At 48.1% G+C, this 21132-nt stretch overlaps 1 protein-coding gene across 7 annotated transcripts in view; it reads right to left on the bottom strand.

Annotated features, from left to right (window-relative positions):
* The window catches only part of LOC147105722 (voltage-dependent calcium channel subunit alpha-2/delta-1-like), an 856467-nt gene that overhangs the window by 552829 nt on the left and 282506 nt on the right, over window positions 1-21132 (bottom strand). For all 7 annotated transcript variants that reach the window (XM_086010352.1, XM_086010353.1, XM_086010355.1 and 4 more), the window contains exon 4: window positions 4813-4872. In XM_086010352.1, coding sequence (XP_085866478.1) covers window positions 4813-4872 — 60 coding nt within the window. The remainder of the gene's footprint in view (window positions 1-4812; window positions 4873-21132) is intronic.

Below are 21132 nucleotides of genomic sequence, written 5' to 3'. Positions count from 1 at the left end.
CACAAATTATAATAATACCAAACCAGTACTCCACAGATCAGAGCTGCGTGAATATCCAGTACACCTCTTGAAGCAATATGTATTTTACTAAATCTAAGCAACGATTAGCTATCAGCATGAGCATAGTAGCTACTAGCTCATGAAATTCAGGAACTGCTCATTTCATTTGAATCAATTGTTCCTTTTGTTTTCTTGGAGAAGATTGTGCATGGACTGGACAACAAGACAATTTAGTATGAAAAACAAAATCAGCAACATGTAGAAATTAATGGAATGAGTCAGTTGTTAAATATGTATTTAATTTTGTGATGAGTAGGTGATTTAGATTATTGATGGTACAGCTATCTGAAGGGCTACTGTAGCCCTTAATTTAACATTTGATATCTTAAAAGTACGTTGTAAATAACTGCATTATGACACCCAGTGCAACACTTCAGTACAACTCAAAGCTACTGGCTGCTTTTTCAGTCACTCAATTAACAAGGATGTCAAAAGTACAGAGTCAATCTCAGCTTTGCTTTTGGGCATCAAACCAGGAAGGGGCTTTGCTAAACAAGTACACTTTATCAGTGGTCCCAGAAGAACTTGTCCAAAGCACATGATGGTTGAAACCTTTTTGTGCTGTACGCATCCTCCAGTGAGGAAAACATGACCAGCATTTTGGTTTTCGTAGAAAAACTCCACCAACGGCAATTCTTAAGGTTATCTTTTTCAAATGAGCAGGACACGTTTTCTAGCAGGTATAACCTGAACCATAAAATCAATCCAATAGTCATAGGAAAAATGTTCCCACTAAGCTGCGCAGCGGTCTGGAGGTCCCGCGCAGGCTGCTCACCGGCTTTTCAATGCAAGAAACCGCGCATGTGCAAAAATTTGAATGGCCTGCACAGCCTGTTAAAGGGACCGTGCACCAAAAATTTTTTACAGGGAACATTGCACAGGAACAAAATAAAAACTGAAACACAGACAAAAGTGCCAGGGTCCCAAGCTGCACTAGCTAAACATCGGCAGGGTTTTGGTAGCTGAATCCTGATTAATGAACTATGCGACAACACAAAAAAAAGCAACATTGTGTGCGTCATCCAGCTTCACATTTCAGGCCCGAATGACACTCATTGATTGAGCAGAGACAGACACGTCACGCAGACTGGTTTGTCACAGGTGTCTGCACAAATGGTGCAGATGAAATATGAGAAAAATCACTTCAGACAAAGTCAGTCGGGTTCAAAGGTCAGACACTGTCAGAATTTCAACCAAGAGCTTTGAGATGAGGGAGAGCACCTTTAGCACCAGGCCACGAGAAAATCCAATTATTACAAACGATAAGGTGGGAGTATAAAGCTCCTTTAGATATTTTCACTTTCAATCTAGCCATGATCTTAATGGATTTCTACTTCAGTAATTTATATGGGAAACCACAATAATGGATAATCCACTGGGTGTTAGTATGATTGGAGATACAAGAGCTGAATAAGACACTGGCATTTATGTTCAATGGATCAATACTGCACAGAATAAACTATTTACTAGCAGTCAACTACCTTATCTCTTGATAAAGTTTGCGATTTTGTTACAGTCATTAATCTGCCACTCTGCCTGTTTTCATGCACCAACTTTGTGCACTGCAATGACTTCACTTATAGCCAACGTTAAAAACAAAATGAAGCAACACTACACCCATGCATTCCACAGCATTATAAAACAATAGATGTTATGGGAGTGATTTCAAGGCTCCAAAGTTATTTGAATCTCTCAACAGGATTATAGTTTTGAAATCAATCCATTACCCTCCATGCAGTATATGCCGTGCTTTCTTTTAGGGGTATCGTGTGTGTGTTTGAAATTCCATCTGTATTCATATCTATTGATATTAAATTGCACAATATATCAGGGAAAGGCTCATGTATGTGCATTCCTAGTAAGCTGCAAATCCCCAAAGTGAGCTCTTGGTCTGAAGCCAGTCCGTCACGTCAAGGTTTAAATTGGCTGCCAGGCATTTTCTTTGTAGGAAGGAAGAAATGGATAACAGAAACAGTAGACAAGATGCTCAAGGCTGCACTGGCCTATGACTAGCCTGAAACCGGAGCACAGCAAACCTGAGAAGCCATGGATCTTCAGGGTACCCCCAGGACCCCCTCTCGTTTGCAGAGGGTAAGCCCCACTGCCAGGAATTTTGGTGGACCCCACAGGTGTACTGAGAGGAAAGCAAGGTGGGAGGGCTGGCAACAGCTTCACCTGGACACCTACTCCAGGCACAGGGACACTCCTACCTCTATTAGAAACCCCTGGCAATCCTTGGGCCGTGTAGTGGCATGCAGACCTGATTTAATAGGTTTCTGCCCACTTTACTTCCTTTCCGCGCCTAGGCCCAATGGACAGGAACATTTACATAGAAACATAGAAACATAGAAACCTAGAAGATAGGAGCAGGAGTAGGCCATTCGGCCCCTCGAGCCTGCTCCGCCATTCAGTGAGATCATGGCTGATCATCCAAATTCAGTACCCTGTCCCTGCTTTCTCCCCATATCCCTTGATCCCCTTAGCCTTAAGAAATATATCTAACTCCTTCTTGAATATATTTAATGAATTGGCCTCAACTGTCTTCTGTGGTAGAGAATTCCACAGGTTCACCACGCTCTGGGTGAAGAAATTCCTCCTCATCTCGGTCCTAAATGGCTCACCCCTTATCTTTAGACTGTGACGCCTGGTTCTGGACTCCCCCGCCATCGGGAACATCCTTCCTGCATCTAGTCTATCTAGTCCTGTTAGAATTTTATAAGTTTCAATGAGATCCCCTCTCATTCTTCTAAACTGTAGCGAATATAAGCCTAATCGACCCAATCTCTCTTCATACGTCATTCCTGCCATCCCAGGTATCAGTCTGGTGAATCTTCGCTGCACTCGCTCCATGGCAAGAACATCCTTCCTCAGATAAGGTGACCAAAACTGCACATAATACTCAAGGTGTGGTCTCACCAAGGCCCTGTACAACTGCAGCAAGACATCCTTGCTCCTGTACTCGAATCCTCTTGCTATGAAGGCCAGCATACCATTTGCCTTCTTAACCGCCTGCTGCACCTGCATGCTTACCTTCAGCGACTGGTGCACAAGAACACCCAGGTCTCGCTGCACTTCCCCTTCTCCCAATCTATTGCCGTTCAGATAATAATCTGCCTTCCTGTTTTTGGCACCAAAGTGGATAACCTCGCATTTATCCACATTATACTGCATCTGCCATGCATCTGCCCAATCGCCCAACCTGTCCAAATCATACTGGAGTTTCTCTGCATCCTCCTCACAGCACACACGCCCACCCAGCTTTGTGTCGTCTGCAAACTTGGAAATATTATATCTAGTTCCCTCATCTAGATCAGTAATATATATTGTGAATAGCTGGGGTCCTAGCACCGATCCCTGCGGTGCCCCATCAGTCACTGCCTTCCACTCGGAAAAAGACCCGTTTATTCCAACTCTTTGCTTCCTGTCTGCCAACCAGTTTTCTATCCAAGTCAGTACCTTACCCCCAATCCCATGTGCTTTAACTTTACACGCCAATCTCTTATGCGGGACCTTATCGAAAGCCATCTGAAAGTCCAAATACACCACATCCACTGGTTCTCCCTTATCTATTCTACCAGTTACATCCTCAAAAAATTCCAGTAGATTAGTCAAGCATGATTTACCTTTTGTAAATCCATGTTGACTTTGTCCGATCCTGTCACTGTTTTCCAAGTGCTCTGCTATTACATCTTTTATAATGGACTTTAGCATTTTCCCCACTACCGATGTTAGGCTTAATTCCCCATTTTTTTCTCTACCACCTTTTTTAAATAGTGGGGTTACATTAGCTACCCTCCAATCCATGGGAACTGTTCCAGAGTCTATAGAATTTTGGAAGATGACCAGCAATGCATCTACTATTTCTCGGGCCACTTCCTTAAGTACCCTAGGATGTAGATTATCAGGCCCTGGGGATTTATTGGCCTTCAATCCCGTCAATTTCCCTAACACCATTTCCCTACAAATACTGACTTCATTCAGTTCCTGTGGTAAACCACTGTTTGTATTCCACTGTGTACATGCCTGGACATGCCTCGGCTGACTCCTCCCACAAGTCCTAGTATAAAGGTGACTGCTCCCCAGCCCTTTGTATTTCTGGACCGGTCGACCACTCGAGGCAGACCTTCATTCTTTTGTTAATAAAAGCCTTTAGTTACTCTCTTAACTCTCAGTCTTTTATGAGTAATTGATAGCGCATCAGTTCCTCCCTCTCATTAGACCCTATGTTCCCCGACATCTCTGGGAGTTTATTTGTGTCCTCCTTTACCAGAGTGTCTTCAGTAAAGGAGAAAAAATTGGGAGGGGTTCGGGTTGGTGGCGGGCGGGGGGTGGGGTTGGTGGGGAGGAGAGATAGGATTGGATTCAAATAAATTAGAAACATCAGAACAAAACAAAAATATCAATCAATTGGTTTCAGATGTACAGAACTGACTGGCAGATTGTTTTTGAAAAGTGATCCTACATTTAATAATTAACTACTCTTGGATCGATCGATACAGAAGTCGTAACAACAAAGTCTTAGTTACTCCTGAAAAGTAGGTCACTGCTGCATTGACAGATAACAGACAACTGGGCACAGCTCAACGGCTTTGAACAGTTCTCAAAACGAAGTACAAAGAGACAGGCATTGATTTTCAATCACCATGAATTGATTGCACATTAATTGTGGATCGTGGCTACAAATGCTGGGAAGCCAGAAGCTAAATCACACCTAAAGGGTCAGCAGGGAGCAAAAGGAGAGTTCAGCCTTACCCCAAATTCTTCTTTCCATACATGCCTTTCCTGCGAATCCTCTGCGGCTGTTGCAAGTCTCTGTAAGAAGACACACAAGACATTTTGTGAACTTTGCTGTCACCGAATTTATTTCAATCTTTTCCCAGAGGCCAACCTGAGGCACTGTTTAACCATCTCTAAAAGCTGCACCTGGGAATACTTTCATTTTTTAAAAATAATTATAACAAACTATTTGTTGTAAATTAAAACCCTTTGCTGCCGGTTGCAACATCAATGCAGGCTTTACATATTTTGTTGAGCAATTTCAGTTGGCAGGTGGCTTCTGCAGGAAGCAGTAAATGTATTCAGAACGATAACTTGCATTTATATAGCACCTTCAATTTAGAAAAGCAAACCAAAGTGATTCACAAAGCTGTCAGGAAAAAAAGGACACCGAGCCAAAAGATATTAGGAAGGGTGACCAAAAACGTGAGTTTTGAAGAGTAGAGTGAGGTGGAGGGAGGGAATTCCAGAGAGTTGGGCCAAGGTGGTTGAAGCCATGATCACCAATGTTGGGGTAAAGTGAACAGGGGATGTGTAGGAGGCCATGGTCAGAGTAATGGAAAGTTCGGGGGGTGGGGAGCAGTTGTAGAGAGTTGTAGAGCTGGAGGAATTAGAGATAAATAAATTATTTTCAATTGGTGCAAATTACGTCTATTTGCTTCTGATAAACAGATGTATCCAGATGATGTTTCTAACATTAATAAAAAGCAAACATTTCCACAAAATTTCCACAAAAATGTCAAAATCTCAATTCAGTGAACCTTCATCACGATCAAAAGTTTATATCAATATTGCTGTTACTTTACGGTTTCCATCGACTCAGTCACTGTGCATTAGATTCAGCAAGTGTCAATAATTGGAATTTCAGAGAAAGGCAGAGTGAGTGACAGAGAAATAACTGAGTGACACACAGAGCCAGAAAGAAAGAGCAGTACAAGGAGAGAATGGCTTGCATTTCTAAGCACCTTACATAACGGAGAAAAATATCCAAGAATTTCACATAAGTTAATATTTAAATGCAGTCAGTATTGTTGTGCAGGCAATAGCAACAACCAATTTGTATACAGCAGAATCCCATAAAGAACAATGAGATGAATAGTTCAACTGCTTTTGTTGGTGTTGGTCGAGGAAAGAATGATGGCCAAGACACCATGGGAAACTCTGTGAAGAATGCCTTGGGACCTTTAACATCCACTTGAACAGGCAGCTGGGGTTTCGAGTTAATGTTGCATTCAAAGGATAGCATCTCCAACAATGCAATAATGCAACGCGAAGCAGCAAAACCATTCTTTGTTCGCAGGATCAAAAAATCCTTTCTTGACCATACCAGCCTGGGCCTTAAGACAGAGAGCATTGAAATAGGAGCTCTGGAGTCCGTTGTGCCAGTTTATACCCGAGTAATTTGCCCCCAAACTACATTTTGGAAATCCGGGTGCAGAGATTTCAAACATTCACTTGCATAAAATTTGCATTGTTGCACTCTCTTCAGGCACACTCAGGTGCAGACATCAGAAAGACCTTGGAGGAAGTTCATATACAGTGCAATTCAGGAGCAGAATGGGTTAGCACCCATTTTAACTCTCCATTGCAATTTTTTGGGGGGCACGCTTTGGGAGGAGGGCAGAGGAAGATCAACCTTATTATAGTTATGTCATACTGAGACAGAGAGAAACATGATTAAACACCATGTCCAACTCTCAATGCATTTTTGGAGTTTTTGAACCACACTACATCTACCAAACATGTTTGCTAAAAGAAAAGGATATTCTGGGCATGAGTAATGAAGAAATCCATCTCTCTTTCGCAATTCTAAATGACTTGCAATAACCCAGCCACGGACTGAAAGGGGAGGCAGAGTTGATGCCACTGCCACCTTCAGCTCCACGCTCCTCTGCTATGTTCCACAAGGTCTCTCCAGCCAGCAGATGAGCCAAAATACACAACACTTTGGAGCACAGAGGCACTGCATCCAACTACAGTATTAACTCCATTTCATTCACAATACATATCTGACCACATTTTACATGAAACAGGCAGTAAGCACAGCAATTCCTTTCAACTAAATATCGTTACAATAATGGTCTATTTCCAAAGGAGGAAAACATGGAATATGCATGGTTTAAAACCTGGGCATCTAACCCTTACATGGCAGAGAATAAAGACATGAGCTTTTGATCATAAATGACGGTCTGTTTACAGTCTAGGCATGAACAGGAGAGTTGGAAAAAGTCCAAAGATCATAAGACAGTTTGCAGAAATTGTAAAGTAACCCTTTGAGAAATAAAGATGAAAACACTTGTACTTACAACAATAACCAAAAAGCTTTCCTTCCTTCAATATTTAATGCCAATACAGATTAGTTGGGTCAAATAGCATGTTTCCACAACCTCATCTCTAAAATACTGCCCTGCTGATACCTTGCGGTTATATAGAATTATGGAACTGCAAGAATGAACTCTTGATCGTGAGAGAACATCTTACAAATAATGATATCAAGTTACAGAAGATGTAAGTGAGAGAGAGTGTTTGAAGACCAGGACCTCAAGCCCAGCACCAAGCTCATGGTCTATAGAACAGTAGTGATACCTGCCCTCCTATATGCTTCAGAGACATGGACCATGTACAGCAGGCACCTCAAAACACTGGAGAGGTACCACCAATGCTGCCTCCGCAAGATCCTGCAAATCCATTGGCAGGATAGGCGCACCGACGTCAGTGATCTCACTCAGGCCAACATCCCCAGCATCAAAGCTTTGACCACGCTCGATCAGCTCCGATGGACTTGCATAAGTCCGCATGCCCGATATGAGACTCCCAAAACAAGCACTCTACTCGGAGCACTGACACAGCAAGAGAGCCCCAGGTGGGCAGAGGAAACGCTTCAAGGACACCCTCAAAGCCTCCTTGAAAAAGTGCAACATCCCCACCGACACCTGGGAATCCCTGGCCCAGGACCGCACAAAGTGGAGGAGAAGCATCCGGGATGGCGCCGAACACCTCGAGTCTCTTCACTGGGAGAAAGCGGAAGCCAAGGGCAAACAGCGGAAGGAGCGCACGTCAACCCAAGCTCCCCACCCACCCGCCCCTTAAACCACTGTCTACCCCACCTGTGACAGAGACTGTAGGTCCTGCATTGGACTCATCAGTCACCTGAGAACTCATTTTTAGTGTGGAAGCAATTCATCCTCGGTTCCGAGGGACTGCCTAAGATGAAGAAGAAGAAGTGAGGAAACAGCGTGTCGTTCCCCCATAAAGTGAAACAGAACTGCTTTCTACAATTCATGGCAGCAGCACATTTGTACTATTGTAAGTAGATGCTCGTGATCTCCACATTACAAATTCTGGGGTCTTCGCTGTGCTGGTCATCGGGTGCATCTCTACCAGGAAGAGGAGAGAACAAGCGAGAGCCAAGTCACCCGGCTCTGATCTCTCCAGCAACTAGTTACAGAGGAAGGTAGACATTTGGGTGCAGGTGCTTCCCTCCTCTTCAGATTGATTCAGTTGGTACAGTAGCACCAAAGTCAGAAGGCTCACTGCTCACTATGCACCGCAGCATATAATCTAGGCTCTCTCTTCAGCGCAGTACTGAAGAAACAATGCATTGTAGGAGGGGCCATCTTTTGCATGACATGCTAAACTGAGATCCCACTCTCTGCTAAGGTGGTAAAAAAAAAAGTCTCACTGTAGGAATCGTCGAATTCCTAACTAATAACTGAGGTCAACTCAGGAGATCAAACAAACAGGTCTTTAATGTAAGACTAAACGAGTTCGAACCGTTTGTTGAGATCGAGACAGGAGAACCACGAAAACAGGTCTTAACAAGATGGAGATTCCATGAGGACTGCCTGGGCAGTCATGTGGTTTGCGACGTGACGTCATCGCGTTTGCCCGTGTTTTCTCGCGCTCTTAAAGGGGCCACGCCACGTACATACAAACACTATATACAAAACACAGTAATGTCTAACACAATGGTACCGGCTTAGGCTGGTGTTAGAACATCGTTAAAGGGAATTATATATAGTTGCCCAGAGTCATTCAGTGGCTCCGCCACATGCGCCCCCCCAGAATTCGCTTTAACGGACAAAGTCAAGTGGTGAGGTGGTCTGATGAGCTTGTCAGAACGACTCCTGTACTCCTGAGGCGGAGGCTGTAGGGCGGCTGGCGGTCGTACTTGGTCTGCTGTAACGGCGATGGGTGGCCGACCTCGTCTCAGCGGTTGTGCTGTCTCGACGGGGCGGTCGAGGTCCAGATGTGCTGGCTTTAAGCGATCGACCGAAATGTGGTCCGGTTTACCACCGACATCTACCGTGAAGGTTTTGTCCCCTGCCTCCAACACGCGGAAGGGACCAGTATATGGGGCCTTGAGTGGATCCCTATGAGCATCGCGGCGAATAAAGACGTACTCAGCCTTGTGAAGCTCCGGGGGAACGTGCGAACTCTGCAGCCCATGATGCGAAGTGGGCACTGGTGCGAAGCATCTGGCCGCCTCCTGGTGACTAGTAAGCTGGTCAGACGTGGACCATGGCTTCGTCGATGCTGGCAGGAAATCCCCCGGGACTCGCAGCGGCTGACCGTACACCAGCTCTGCTGATGAATAGTGAAGGTCTTCCTTGGGGGCCGTGCGAAGGCCCAACAGGACCCACGGTAGCTTGTCTGCCCATCCAGCGTCCTGGAGGCTGGCCCTCAGGGCGGCTTTCAGTGATCGGTGGAAGCGTTCACTGAGGCCATTTGCCTGTGGGTGGTAGGCCATGGTGCAGTGCAATTTGACACCGAGTCCCTGGGCCACTGCATTCCAGAGTTCAGAGGAAAACTGCGGTTCTCTGTCGGAAGAAATATCTGCGGGCACTCCAAAACGGGCAACCCAGGTGGAAATGAACGCCCTGGCCACGTCCGCCGAAGTAGTGGATGACAGGGGAACCGCCTCCGGCCATCTGGTGGTGCGGTCAACCATGGTCAGGATGTGTGAAAAACCATGGGAGGGCAGGAGTGGTCCTACCAGGTCCACATTGACATGGTCGAAACGTCGCTCCGGAACTGTGAAGGTGGCCAACGGAGCTTTGACGTGGCACTGTACTTTGGCCTTTTGGCAGACCACGCAGGTGTTGGCCCAGTCACGGACATCCTTGTGCATGCCGTGCCATACGAATTTCGCTGACATCAGCTTCTGAGAGGCCTTCATTCCTGGGTGTGACAACCCGTGTATGGCGTCGAACACTTTACAGCGCCAGACGACCGGCACGACCGGGCGAGGGTCCCGTACGGAGACGTCACACAACAGCGTGGTACCTGCCGAATGGAACTTGATGTCAGCCAACCGGAGGCCAGTGACGGCCATTCTGCAGGCTTGGACTTCTGGGTCTGAGGCTTGGTCCGCTGCCATGAGGGCGTAATCGATGCCCAAATGAACCGTATTGACGGTCGCGCGGGAGAGGCAGTCTGCCACCAGGTTGTCCTTACCGGCCATGTGCTGTATATCCGTGGTGAATTCGGATATGTAGGTCAGTTGACGTTGCTGTCGAGATGACCACGGTTCGGCGGTCTTGGCCATGGCAAAAGTTAGTGGCTTATGGTCCACAAAGGCGGTGAAAGGACGTCCTTCCAGGAGGAAGCGAAAATGGCGGATGGCCAGAAAAAGGGCAAGCAACTCCCGGTCGAACGTGCTATATGCTCTCTCGTTTCGCCGTAGTTGACGGCTGAAGAATGCCAACGGCTGCCACGTCCCGTTCACCCACTGCTCTTGCACGGCACCGATTGCGTAGTCTGACGCATCGGTGGTGAGGGCGATGGTGGCTCCTGGCAGCGGGTGCGCCAGCATGGTTGCGTTGGCTAAGGCGCTTTTGGTGTCGGCGAATGCTCGGGCCATGTCATCCGTCCAGTCTACCGGGTTCTTGCCAGTCTTCCCCTTGAGGGCCTCGTACAGGGGCTGCATGAGTAGTGCTGCCTTAGGCACGAAACGGTAGTAAAAGTTTACCATGCCTAGGGATTTCTGCAGGGCCTTAATGTTTTGCGGGCGTGGAAAGGATATCACCGCCTCTACCTTCGCTTGTAAAGGAACCGCTCCCTCTGCGGTGATGCGATGCCCCAGGAAATCAATTTGGTGCAGGCCAAACTGACACTTGGCCGGGTTGATAATCAGGCCGTGTTGGCTGAGGCGTCGAAAAAGGGTGCGTAGGTGACAGATATGTTCCTCTTTAGTGGGACTGGCAATGAGAATATCGTCCAGGTAGACGAAGAGGAACTTGAGGTCCCGCAGCACGGAGTCCATCAGGCGTTGGAAAGCCTGGGTGGCGTTCTTTAACCCAAAAGGCATTCGCAAAAATTCAAAGAGGCCGAATGGGGTGATGACTGCGGTCTTCTGGATGTCCTGTGGGTGCACTGGGGCCTGGTGGTAGCCCCGTACGAGGTCGACTTTCAAGAAGACGGTGCTCCCTGCCAAATGGGCAGAGAAATCCTGGATGTGGGGGATCGAGTACCGATCAGGAGTGGTGGCGTCGTTTAGGCGTCGATAGTCGCCGCATGGTCGCCATCCGCCGCCAGGCTTCGGGACGATATGGAGGAGTGAAGGCCAGGGACTATTCGACCGGCGAATAATCCCTAACCATTCCATGGTCGCGAACTCCGCCTTTGCGACCGCCAGCTTGCCAGGTTCCAGGCGCCGGGCTCGTGCGTAGACCGGGGGGCCATTGGTGGTGATGTGGTGCTCAACACCATGTTTCGTGACTGTGGAGGAGAACGTGGGTCTTGTCAGGTCGGGAAATTCGGCGAGCAGACAAGCAAACTCGTCAGGAGTCGGGAAAGCACAGGCGACGGTGCGCGACGTAGTGTTACTGCAGTAACAAGGGATAGAATTGAAAGTTGCCGCGTTGATCAACCGCCGGTTCTTCACGTCGACCAGGAGGCTGTTGGCGCACAGGAAATCCGCACCGAGAATGGGTTGAGAAACCTTGGCCGTAACAAACTCCCAGTGAAAACGTTGCACCCCGAAGCACACCTCCACTCGCCGTCTTCCGAAGGTCCGAATTGCTCCGCCATTGGCCGCTTCAAGGGCGAGGCCGTGATTCCCTGCCTGCACATCGATGGCGGACGCGGGTAAAATGCTGAACTGCGCTCCGGTGTCGCACAGAAAACGACAACCGGAGAGCGTATTGGTGATGAAAAGCAACTTGCCCGCGTTGCCGATCGCCATGGCGGCCGCGGGCGCCCGTTAGACCTGTTCCTTAGTAGTCACGGTTGTTTTTTTTCTTGGGGAAAGCTGCAGGGAGGGCAGCAACGTCTCGCCTTTGCGCCAAACTGCGCGTGGTAGAAACATAGCCCAGCAGGCTGACGAGCTGGGGCGGCGTCTGTGGGGGATGGGCGCCTCGTGGCGGTGCAGTACTGCTGCGTTACCGCGAAAATTTTGTCCGCCTCTGCCGCGAGTGCCACGCAGTCTTCCACCTCGGATCTGGCCAGGGCAGCTTGCACCTGCTCAGGCAGCTGGCTGAGGAATAGTTCACGGAAAAGGAAGCATTCCGGTTCTGAGCCCAGGAGTGTGAGCATTTGGCTCATTAACTCCGAAGGCTTGGAGTCCCCGAGCCCGGGCATAGCGAGCAATCGACGGGTGCGCTCCGATTTAGTGAGCCCGAAAACTTGCAGCAACCGCGCCTTGAGGGTTTCATACTTGCACTCCGTTGGAGGGTTCTCGAGGAGGCTGATGATCCGCGGTAGAGCCGTCGAGTGCGGAGACCACATAGAGATATTTGGTCTGATCCGCAACGATGTCCCTCAGGGCGAACTGGGCCTCGACCTGAATGAACCACGAGGTTGCTTGCTGCTCCCAGAACTGCGGTAGCTTCAGCGAAACGGCGTTGGCCTCCTGATGCGCTATCAATTACTCATAAAAGACTGAGAGTTAAGAGAGTAACTAAAGGCTTTTATTAACAAAAGAATGAAGGTCTGCCTCGAGTGGTCGACCGGTCCAGAAATACAAAGGGCTGGGGAGCAGTCACCTTTATACTAGGACTTGTGGGAGGAGTCAGCCGAGGCATGTCCAGGCATGTACACAGTGGAATACAAACAGTGGTTTACCACATTCACCCCTTGTTTAAAATTGAGTCCGGCGGGGTGAAGTGTATTAAAAGTTAGTGTATTGGAGTCTCTCCGGAGGTCTTGTCTGCCGCTGTGATCGGCGTGGCGACGGCAGGGGTAGTGGAGCTTCCGGCGTTGAGTCCTGTGTGGGCTGTGGCACAGGCGTGTCGTCCTCGTAGGTGTCGAGCGGGTCGCGGGGCCCAGGCCTGCCGTCTGCTGGGGCTGGATATCGGATCGTGGGGGGGGGGTGGTAGTGAGTAGTGGGTTACTGCGGCCCCCGAGGGTGCAAGGTCTCTTATGGAGACTGTGTCCTCCCGCCCATCCGGGTATGCAATGTAAGCATACTGGGGGTTGGCGTGGAGGAGGTCGACCCTCTCGACCAGGGGGTCCGTTTTATGGGTCCTCACGTGCCTTCTCAGTAGGACCGGCCCTGGGGACGTCAGCCATGGCGGTAGCGATGTCCCCGATGTGGACTTCCTTGGGAAGACAAACATTTTCTCATGAGGGGTGGCGTTAGTGGCAGTGCAGAGCAGTGACCGAATAGAGTGGAGCGCATCGGGGAGCACATCCTGCCAGCGGGAGGTTGGAAGGCCCCTAGACTTTAAGGCTAGCAGGGCGGCCTTCCAAACTGTCGCATTTTCTCTTTCCACCTGTCCGTTCCCCCGGGGGTTGTAACTGGTGGTCCTGCTTGTGGCAATACCCCTAGTTAGCAGGTACTGACGGAGTTCGTCGCTCATAAACGATGAGCCCCGGTCGCTATGGATATAGCTGGGGAAACCGAACAGGGTGAAGAGGTCGTTCAGACATTTAATGACCGTGGCACTGGTCATGTCCGGGCAGGGGATGGCGAACGGGAAACGGGAGTACTCATCAATAATATTGAGGAAGTACACATTGTGGTCGGAGGAGGGGAGAGGCCCTTTAAAATCAACGCTCAGGCGCTCGAAGGGGCGAGTGGCTTTTATCAGGTGGGCCCTGTCTGGTCTATAAAAGTGCGGTTTGCACTCAGCGCAGACTTGGCAGTTCCTGGTCATGGTCCTGACCTCCTCAATAGAGTAAGGCAGGTTGCGGGCCTTGATGAAGTGGAAGAACCTGGTGACCCCCGGGTGGCAGAGGTCATTGTGGAGGGCCCGCAGTCTATCGATCTGCGCGCTGGCGCAGGTGCCACGCGATAGCGCATCCGGGGGTTCATTGAGCTTCCCGGGCCGGTACAAGATCTCGTAATTGTAGGTGGAAAGTTCGATTCTCCACCTCAAGATCTTGTCATTTTTGATTTTGCCCCTCTGCTTGTTGTTAAACATGAAAGCAACTGAACGTTGGTCAGTGAGCAGGGTAAATCGTTTTCCGGCCAGGTAGTGCCTCCAATGACGCACAGCCTCCACAATCGCCTGGGCCTCCTTCTCAACAGCGGAGTGTCTGGTCTCCGGGCCTTGGAGGGTTCGTGAAAAGAAGGCCACGGGTCTCCCCGCCTGATTGAGGGTAGCGGCCAGGGCAAAGTCGGACGCGTCGCTTTCCACCTGGAAGGGGATGGATTCGTCCACTGCGTGCATGGTGGCTTTGGCAATGTCTTCCTTGATACGGTGGAAGGCTAAGCAGGCCTCTGCCGTCAAGGGAAAAGAGGTGGACTTGATCAGCGGATGGGCCTTGTCCGCATAGTAGGGGACCCACTGGGCATAATAGGAGAAAAACCCTAGGCACCTCTTCAGGGCCTTGAGGCAGTGGGGCAGTGGGAGTTCCATAAGGGGACGCACCCGGTCGGGGTCGGGGCCGATGACTCCGTGTTCCACAACACAGCCAAGGATGGCGAGGCGGTTTGTGCGGAATATGCACTTCTCCTTGTTATATGTCAGGTTCAGGAGTTGGGCGGTGCGGAGGAATTTTTCGAGGTTTGCGTCATGGTCCTGCAAGTCACGGCCGCAGATGGTCACATTGTCCAGATATGGGAAAGTGGCCTGCAACGCATTTTGATCTACCATCCGGTCCATCTCCCTTTGGAAGACGGAGACCCCATTGGTGACGCCAAAGGGAACCCTAAGGAAGTGGTAGAGGCGGCCGTTTGCCTCAAAGGCAGTATACTGGCGGTCCTCAGGGCGGATAGGGAGCTGGTGGTACGCTGATTTCAGGTCAATGGTCGAGAAGACGCGGTACTGCGCGATCTGGTTGACCATATCAGCTATGCGGGGGAGTGGGTAGGCGTCCAGCAGGGTGTAGCGATTTATTGTCTGGCTGTAGTCGATGACCAGGCGCTGCTTCTCGCCGGTCTTAACGACCACAACCTGGGCTCGCCAGGGGCTGGTGCTGCCCTCAATAATCCCTTCCTTCAGGAGTCGCTCCACTTCGGTTTTAATGAAAACCCTGTCCCCGGCACTGTATCGCCTGCTCTTTGTGGCGATGGGCTTACAGTCGGGGGTGAGGTTAGCAAACAGTGGGGGGGGGGGTGACTCTGAGTGTGGAGAGGTTGCACCTGGTGCGCGGCGGGCAATTTGGGAGCTGCTGGCTGCGGACTGTGAGTGGGGGTAGGGGTCCACCGTACGCCATCGTAACACTTTTAAGGTGGCACTGAAAATCTAGCCCCAGCAGGACGGCAGCGCAGAGGTCGGGCAGGACCAGAAGTTTAAAATGATCGTACACGGTCCCGTCTACTACGAGTGTCACTACGCAGTAGCCGCCGATGTCCGCCGACTGGGACTCGGAGGCCATAGAAATCCGCTGGTGTGCAGGCAGGACTGGGAGAGAGCAACGCCGCACCGTGTCGGGGTGGATGAAGCTCTCCGTGCTCCCAGAGTCAAAAAGGCAGATTGTATCGTGGCCATTTACCTTAATGTCCATTGTGGAACTGGCCAGCTGGTGCGGTCTCGCTTGGTCCAGTGTAACGGATGCCAGCGTAGGGGTCGGTGTGTCGCTGTGGGTATCAGATGAGGCGGTGTTGGGGGCCTGCTGCGTTCCGGCTGTCGTCCAAGATGGCGGCGTCCATGATCCCCATGTGGCTGGAGGCGTCCAAAATGGTTGCTGTACCAGTGGTTCGCACATGGCCGGGGAGGCCCAAGATGGCGGCCCGCATGGCCCACACGCGGCGCTGCTGGGGTTCGGGGTGGCTTTGGCCCTGCAGACGTTAGCATAGTGTCCCTTCTTCCCGCAGCCCGAGCAGATCGCGTTTTTCGCCGGGCAGCGCGCTCTGGGGTGTTTTGCCTGGCCACAGAAGTAGCATTTCTGGCCTTGGGGCACTGCTGTCTAGCCTTGGGACACTCCTGCGGTAGTTGGGCCGTTGCTGGGGTGTGGCTGGGGTGGCACAGCGCTATGAGGCGGTCCTACCGTGTCCCAGGCTGTCATTCCCCGCGGCGTCCACGGTGCAGAGGAGTAGGCATCCATGCCCCGGTAGGCTGCATCCAATGATAGTGCGAGTTCAGAGGCCTTGTTGAGGTCGAGGTCACTCTGCTCCAACAGTCGCTGTCGGGTGTAATTGGATCTGTGGCCTGCTACAAAAGCGTCCCGGATAAGTTCCTCTGTGTACACGGCGGCCTTTACATCCTTACAACCACAGGCCCGGCCAAGCACAGACAGTGCCTGAAGGTATTCCACGGTCGATTCCCCAGGTTGTTGTTTACGACTCCCCAGAAGGTGCCTGGCGTACACTTCGTTCACTGGGCGCGTGTACTGGTCCTTGAGGAGCTTGATAGCGTCCGCGTACGACGTCGCGTCTTGGATGACCGAGTACACTCGGTGGTTCACTTTGGAGGTCAGGACATCCAGTTTGTCCTCGTCCGATTTGATTGCTGCGGAGGCGGTCAGGAATTTTTCGAAACACTTAAGCCAGTGAGTAAACTTGGTGGATGAGTCCGCCTCCCGATGATCTAAGTCCAGGCATGCTGGTGTGAGGATCTTCTCCATTATAAAAATTTTGTTAATAAAATTGATGCGCTATCAATTACTCATAAAAGACTGAGAGTTAAGAGAGTAACTAAAGGCTTTTATTAACAAAAGAATGAAGGTCTGCCTCGAGTGGTCGACCGGTCCAGAAATACAAAGGGCTGGGGAGCAGTCACCTTTATACTAGGACTTGTGGGAGGAGTCAGCCGAGGCATGTCCAGGCATGTACACAGTGGAATACAAACAGTGGTTTACCACACCTCCATGTTGTGTTCTTTTTGCGAAAAACCTTCACAAAAAATGGGGTCACCAATGTAGGAATCGTTGAATTCCTAACTAATAACTGAGGTCGACTCAGGAGATCAAACAAACAGGTCTTTAATGTAAGACTAAACGAGTTCGAACCGTTTGTTGAGATCGAGACAGGAGAACCATGAAAACAGGTCTTAACAAGATGGAGATTCCACGAGGACTGCCTGGGCAGTCACGTGGTTTGCGACGTGATGTCATCGCGTTTGCCCACGTTTTCCCGCGCTCTTAAAGGGGCCACGTCCCGTACATATAAACACTATATACAAAACACAGTAATGTCTAACACAATGGTACCGGCTTAGGCTGGTGTTAGAACATCGTTAAAGGGAATTATATACAGTTGCCCAGAGTCATTCAGTGGCTCCGCCACACCACGGCATTATTCAAAGAAAAGCAGGGAATGCTCCAGGAGTTCTGGTCAACACTGACCTCTCTGGTATGATTATCTGCTTATTTATCTCATTGCAAGTTGTGAAAGACGTTGCTATATGCAATTTGACTACTGTGTTTGCCTATTTAACAGTATCTGCACTTCAAAAGCAATCCATTGACAGTAAATTACTTTGGTTGCATTGAGGACGTAATAAAGTGCTACAGAAATGCAATTGTTTTCTTCTTTCAGAATGGTGTGTGGGGAAGAGGTAAAGCTAAAGAATCATGCAAAGAACAGAAACAGATCAGAGCTGGAAGTTACCAGTCGACTTTGCCTCAGAGAATAAAATCAGGAAAAATTGCATTTAGAAATTTAAACTGTGATTTTAAATTTGGAAGGATAAAATCTGCATCAGCTCCAACAGAGTGTCCTATTACAAAATAAACTTTCAAAAGGAAGCAGCAATTCAGTGAATACTTTTAGATGTTGCCAATTAATCATTATTCCCAACATTGAAAGTTTGGAAAAGTTTATCTAATGTTCATGCGAAGATCAGGCATCACGAAACACCAGCAAATTCTTCCCAGTCTCGTCATTTCTATAAGGGCTATATTATTATTATGATGATGATGTCTATCTTGAAACAAAATGTCAAATATTATTTAACGTTCATTTAAAAAAAAAGTTAGATACAAAAGATGGAACATAATGGCTTGAAGCACAGTGAAAACAATAGTTTCTGAATTTGACTGTAATATCAGATTGTTCTGCAAAAAGGTTTGAACCTAAACTCTGCATGGGATTCAAAGCAAGACTTAAATGGAACATTTTGAGTATTGGATTCTATTTGTACACATCAGTAACTGAATAGGATGCAGGAATCACTCCAATAATTGGAACAACACTGCAATTCAGACAATGCAGCCTCAATGGAAAAATGACTGGAGCAATGCTCCAGAAACTGGGAATGGATATGTATCACCTTTGATGGGTGCAAGAGTTAGCGCATAAAAATGTTAAAACCATCAAAAAATGCTCAAATGAAAGGCAGAATCCATTAACTATTGAATAGCTCCTTCCCCTTTCAAAATGTCAAGGTCATTCACAAAAGATCTGCCAAAATGATTTTCTATAACTTTAGTGACTAAAGCCATAAAGCAGTTCAGAAACGTAGAGGCACAAAAGGCAGGATTTAATGATTATTAAGCGGAGAATTAACAATGAAAGGTAAAGATATTACAACATTGTTTTCTACTTGATTTTGGTGCTCGTTTGCCTTTGCAACCATTTTTGTTGTTTTGCTTTGAGCAAGAAAGTAGAGAACAGTAGGTATTAATGGTGGAAGGTACTTGGCTGCTCATGCAGCTTCGCTCCTGTAACCATGGCATTATCCTATCCAGGTCTGCCACATCTATTTGCAATAAATATTACTTTAGGCAGTCACAGCAGTGGAAAGTTCATCCAATTACATTTACATGAAGATCTTGCTTCTGTGATTGTTTTAAAAAACAAATTTACTGTAGCAAACTTGAATTGTTGACTCACTTACCAAACATGCTGCTCTGTTCACAGCAAGGACTTTCCATTCTCAATATTTACTGTATTAATGTCAGTCCAGGAAGATTTTGGACTTTACTTCATAGTAGGCACAATTATCTTTCAGCTGATGAGATGAAGCCAAGGGACCACTGACTTAAATTTGAGTTGGGTGAAAGAACCTGAGAAATATCTGACATTCTGTTGGTTTAAAGCCAAAACTGCTTTCTATCAACACAAAATGTGTCCAGTAACTAGTCTGATAAATGGCAGAATTCATAGGATTAGGTTAACGGGCAATAACATACTTTGAGAACCCAGAGAATAACTGCTATCAAGATTAAGATGAGGCTTTTGGATGTTATTGTTTTTACTCTGAATTCGGGTGAAAAAAAAACCTGTCAAAAATCAGCTGCAGGTAAATGTATTCGAAAACAGAATGCTGGCAATGAGTTCACAGCAGCAAAACAATTTTGGCAGGAGCACATTAAGTAAGCAAAAACCTACGCTGTCTTCACAAAGTATATAATGGTAAAAGTATTGAAGGTGCGGCTAATGATGCGCACCAACACCTCCTCCAGAGGGAACTCCGCTCAGCCACCTATTTGTGGCCCAATCGACTGAAGGTACACGCAACATCAACGCTGTCCATTGGCGCAGAGGGAGAATGAACTGCCCCCTGCACCACAGGGAGAGCAGTCGTGTGCGTCACACCAGAGCTGCAGTTGACATCTTTGCATTTTATCATACTTAAACCTAATTTTGGAATTCGTCTTTTGGGGAGCAATTATCAGGTCCAACTCTGAAATAAGACGGCTTAATTAAGATTAACCCACACAAAGTAATTTTAAAACAGATGCAGAAGGCCTAATTAGCTTTATTATACTCATTTGACAAAACAATTTTGCTCTAATGTTTCCAACATTGCACTACAACAGTGACTACACTCCAAAATACTTCATTGGCTGAGACGTCCAGTGGTCGTGAAAGGCGCTATAGAAATGCAAGTCTTTCTTTCTTTCTAATCCTCCTGGATGGCATTTCTGATCATGTTGTCCTCATCGCTTTTGCTCGCTGTTATTACAAACCTTGGAAAATATATCAGCAGACGCTTATGGGGGATTGAGCCCTGTCAGAACACTACTGCTTTGCATCTCTGGGATCACTGTTCAAACCCGATCTAGACAGATACAATGACACTCGCAACTATAATAGGTCCTCGATAAAATGAGCTTCATTGTTTCAGACTATTTCCTAGCATATCCACAGCACGAAATGCCCTATAATCGGACATTAATTGGCTATCACACTCGGGAGTAGCCATGAGACAGGGGAGATGTAAATGCACACAGTGGTGCAGTTAATAAGGCTGCTGTTCTGATCTTTTGTTAAGATGCACTGTTGTGGCTGAATTGAAGCAACATTCTTCATCTAACCTGTGCTGCAACTGACCTCAGAATTTTATACTGACACGAGAAGCAAAAAGTGCAGAAAATTTTCCATTCGCCACCTAAATGAGCTCAAAATGTTATCCTCCAGCATAAAAAACAAATTAAAAGTGTGTTGCCCGCAGCGGGTTTCAGAGGTGAATTACGTTCTATGAATACCGTACTCTTTGTAGGAATATTATCCCATGTTTAAATCAAAGCTTGTAGGGTGGCTCAGTTGATAGCACATTTGCATGGGAAGCTAGTGAGCCACACAAATTGGAAGGTCCCGGGGCAGGTTCCCAGTCTGTTTTGCGTTAGTTAATCTGGTGCTTGAATTGGAAATAGCCCAATCTTGGTCTTTGTTCACAGCTCGAGAATGAACACTAGTGCAAGGCACCAGGGGGCGCTACGAGTGTCAATGGAAGCTTAGTGCAAGACAAGCCATAAGAACATAAGAAATAGGAGCAGGAGTAGGCCATTCGGCCCTTCGAGCCTGCACCGCCATTCAACGAGATCATGGCTGATCTTCTGTCTCAACTCCATTCACCGGCCCTATCGCCATATCCCTTGATGCCCTTACTAGTCAGAAATCTATCGACTTCTGTTTTGAATACACCCAATGACTGAGACTCCACAGCTCTCTAGGGTAGAGAATTCCAAAGATTCACCACCCTCTGTGTGAAGAAATTTCTTCTCATCTCAGTCCTGAATGAC

This window comes from Somniosus microcephalus, chromosome 17, assembly GCF_052327205.1.
Source record: "Somniosus microcephalus isolate GS21.2 chromosome 17, FLI_Smic_1.0, whole genome shotgun sequence".
Taxonomy (NCBI): Eukaryota; Metazoa; Chordata; class Chondrichthyes; order Squaliformes; family Somniosidae; genus Somniosus; species Somniosus microcephalus.
Note: the sequence above shows the minus strand (reverse complement) of the source record. Positions and strands in the feature narration are given on the sequence as shown.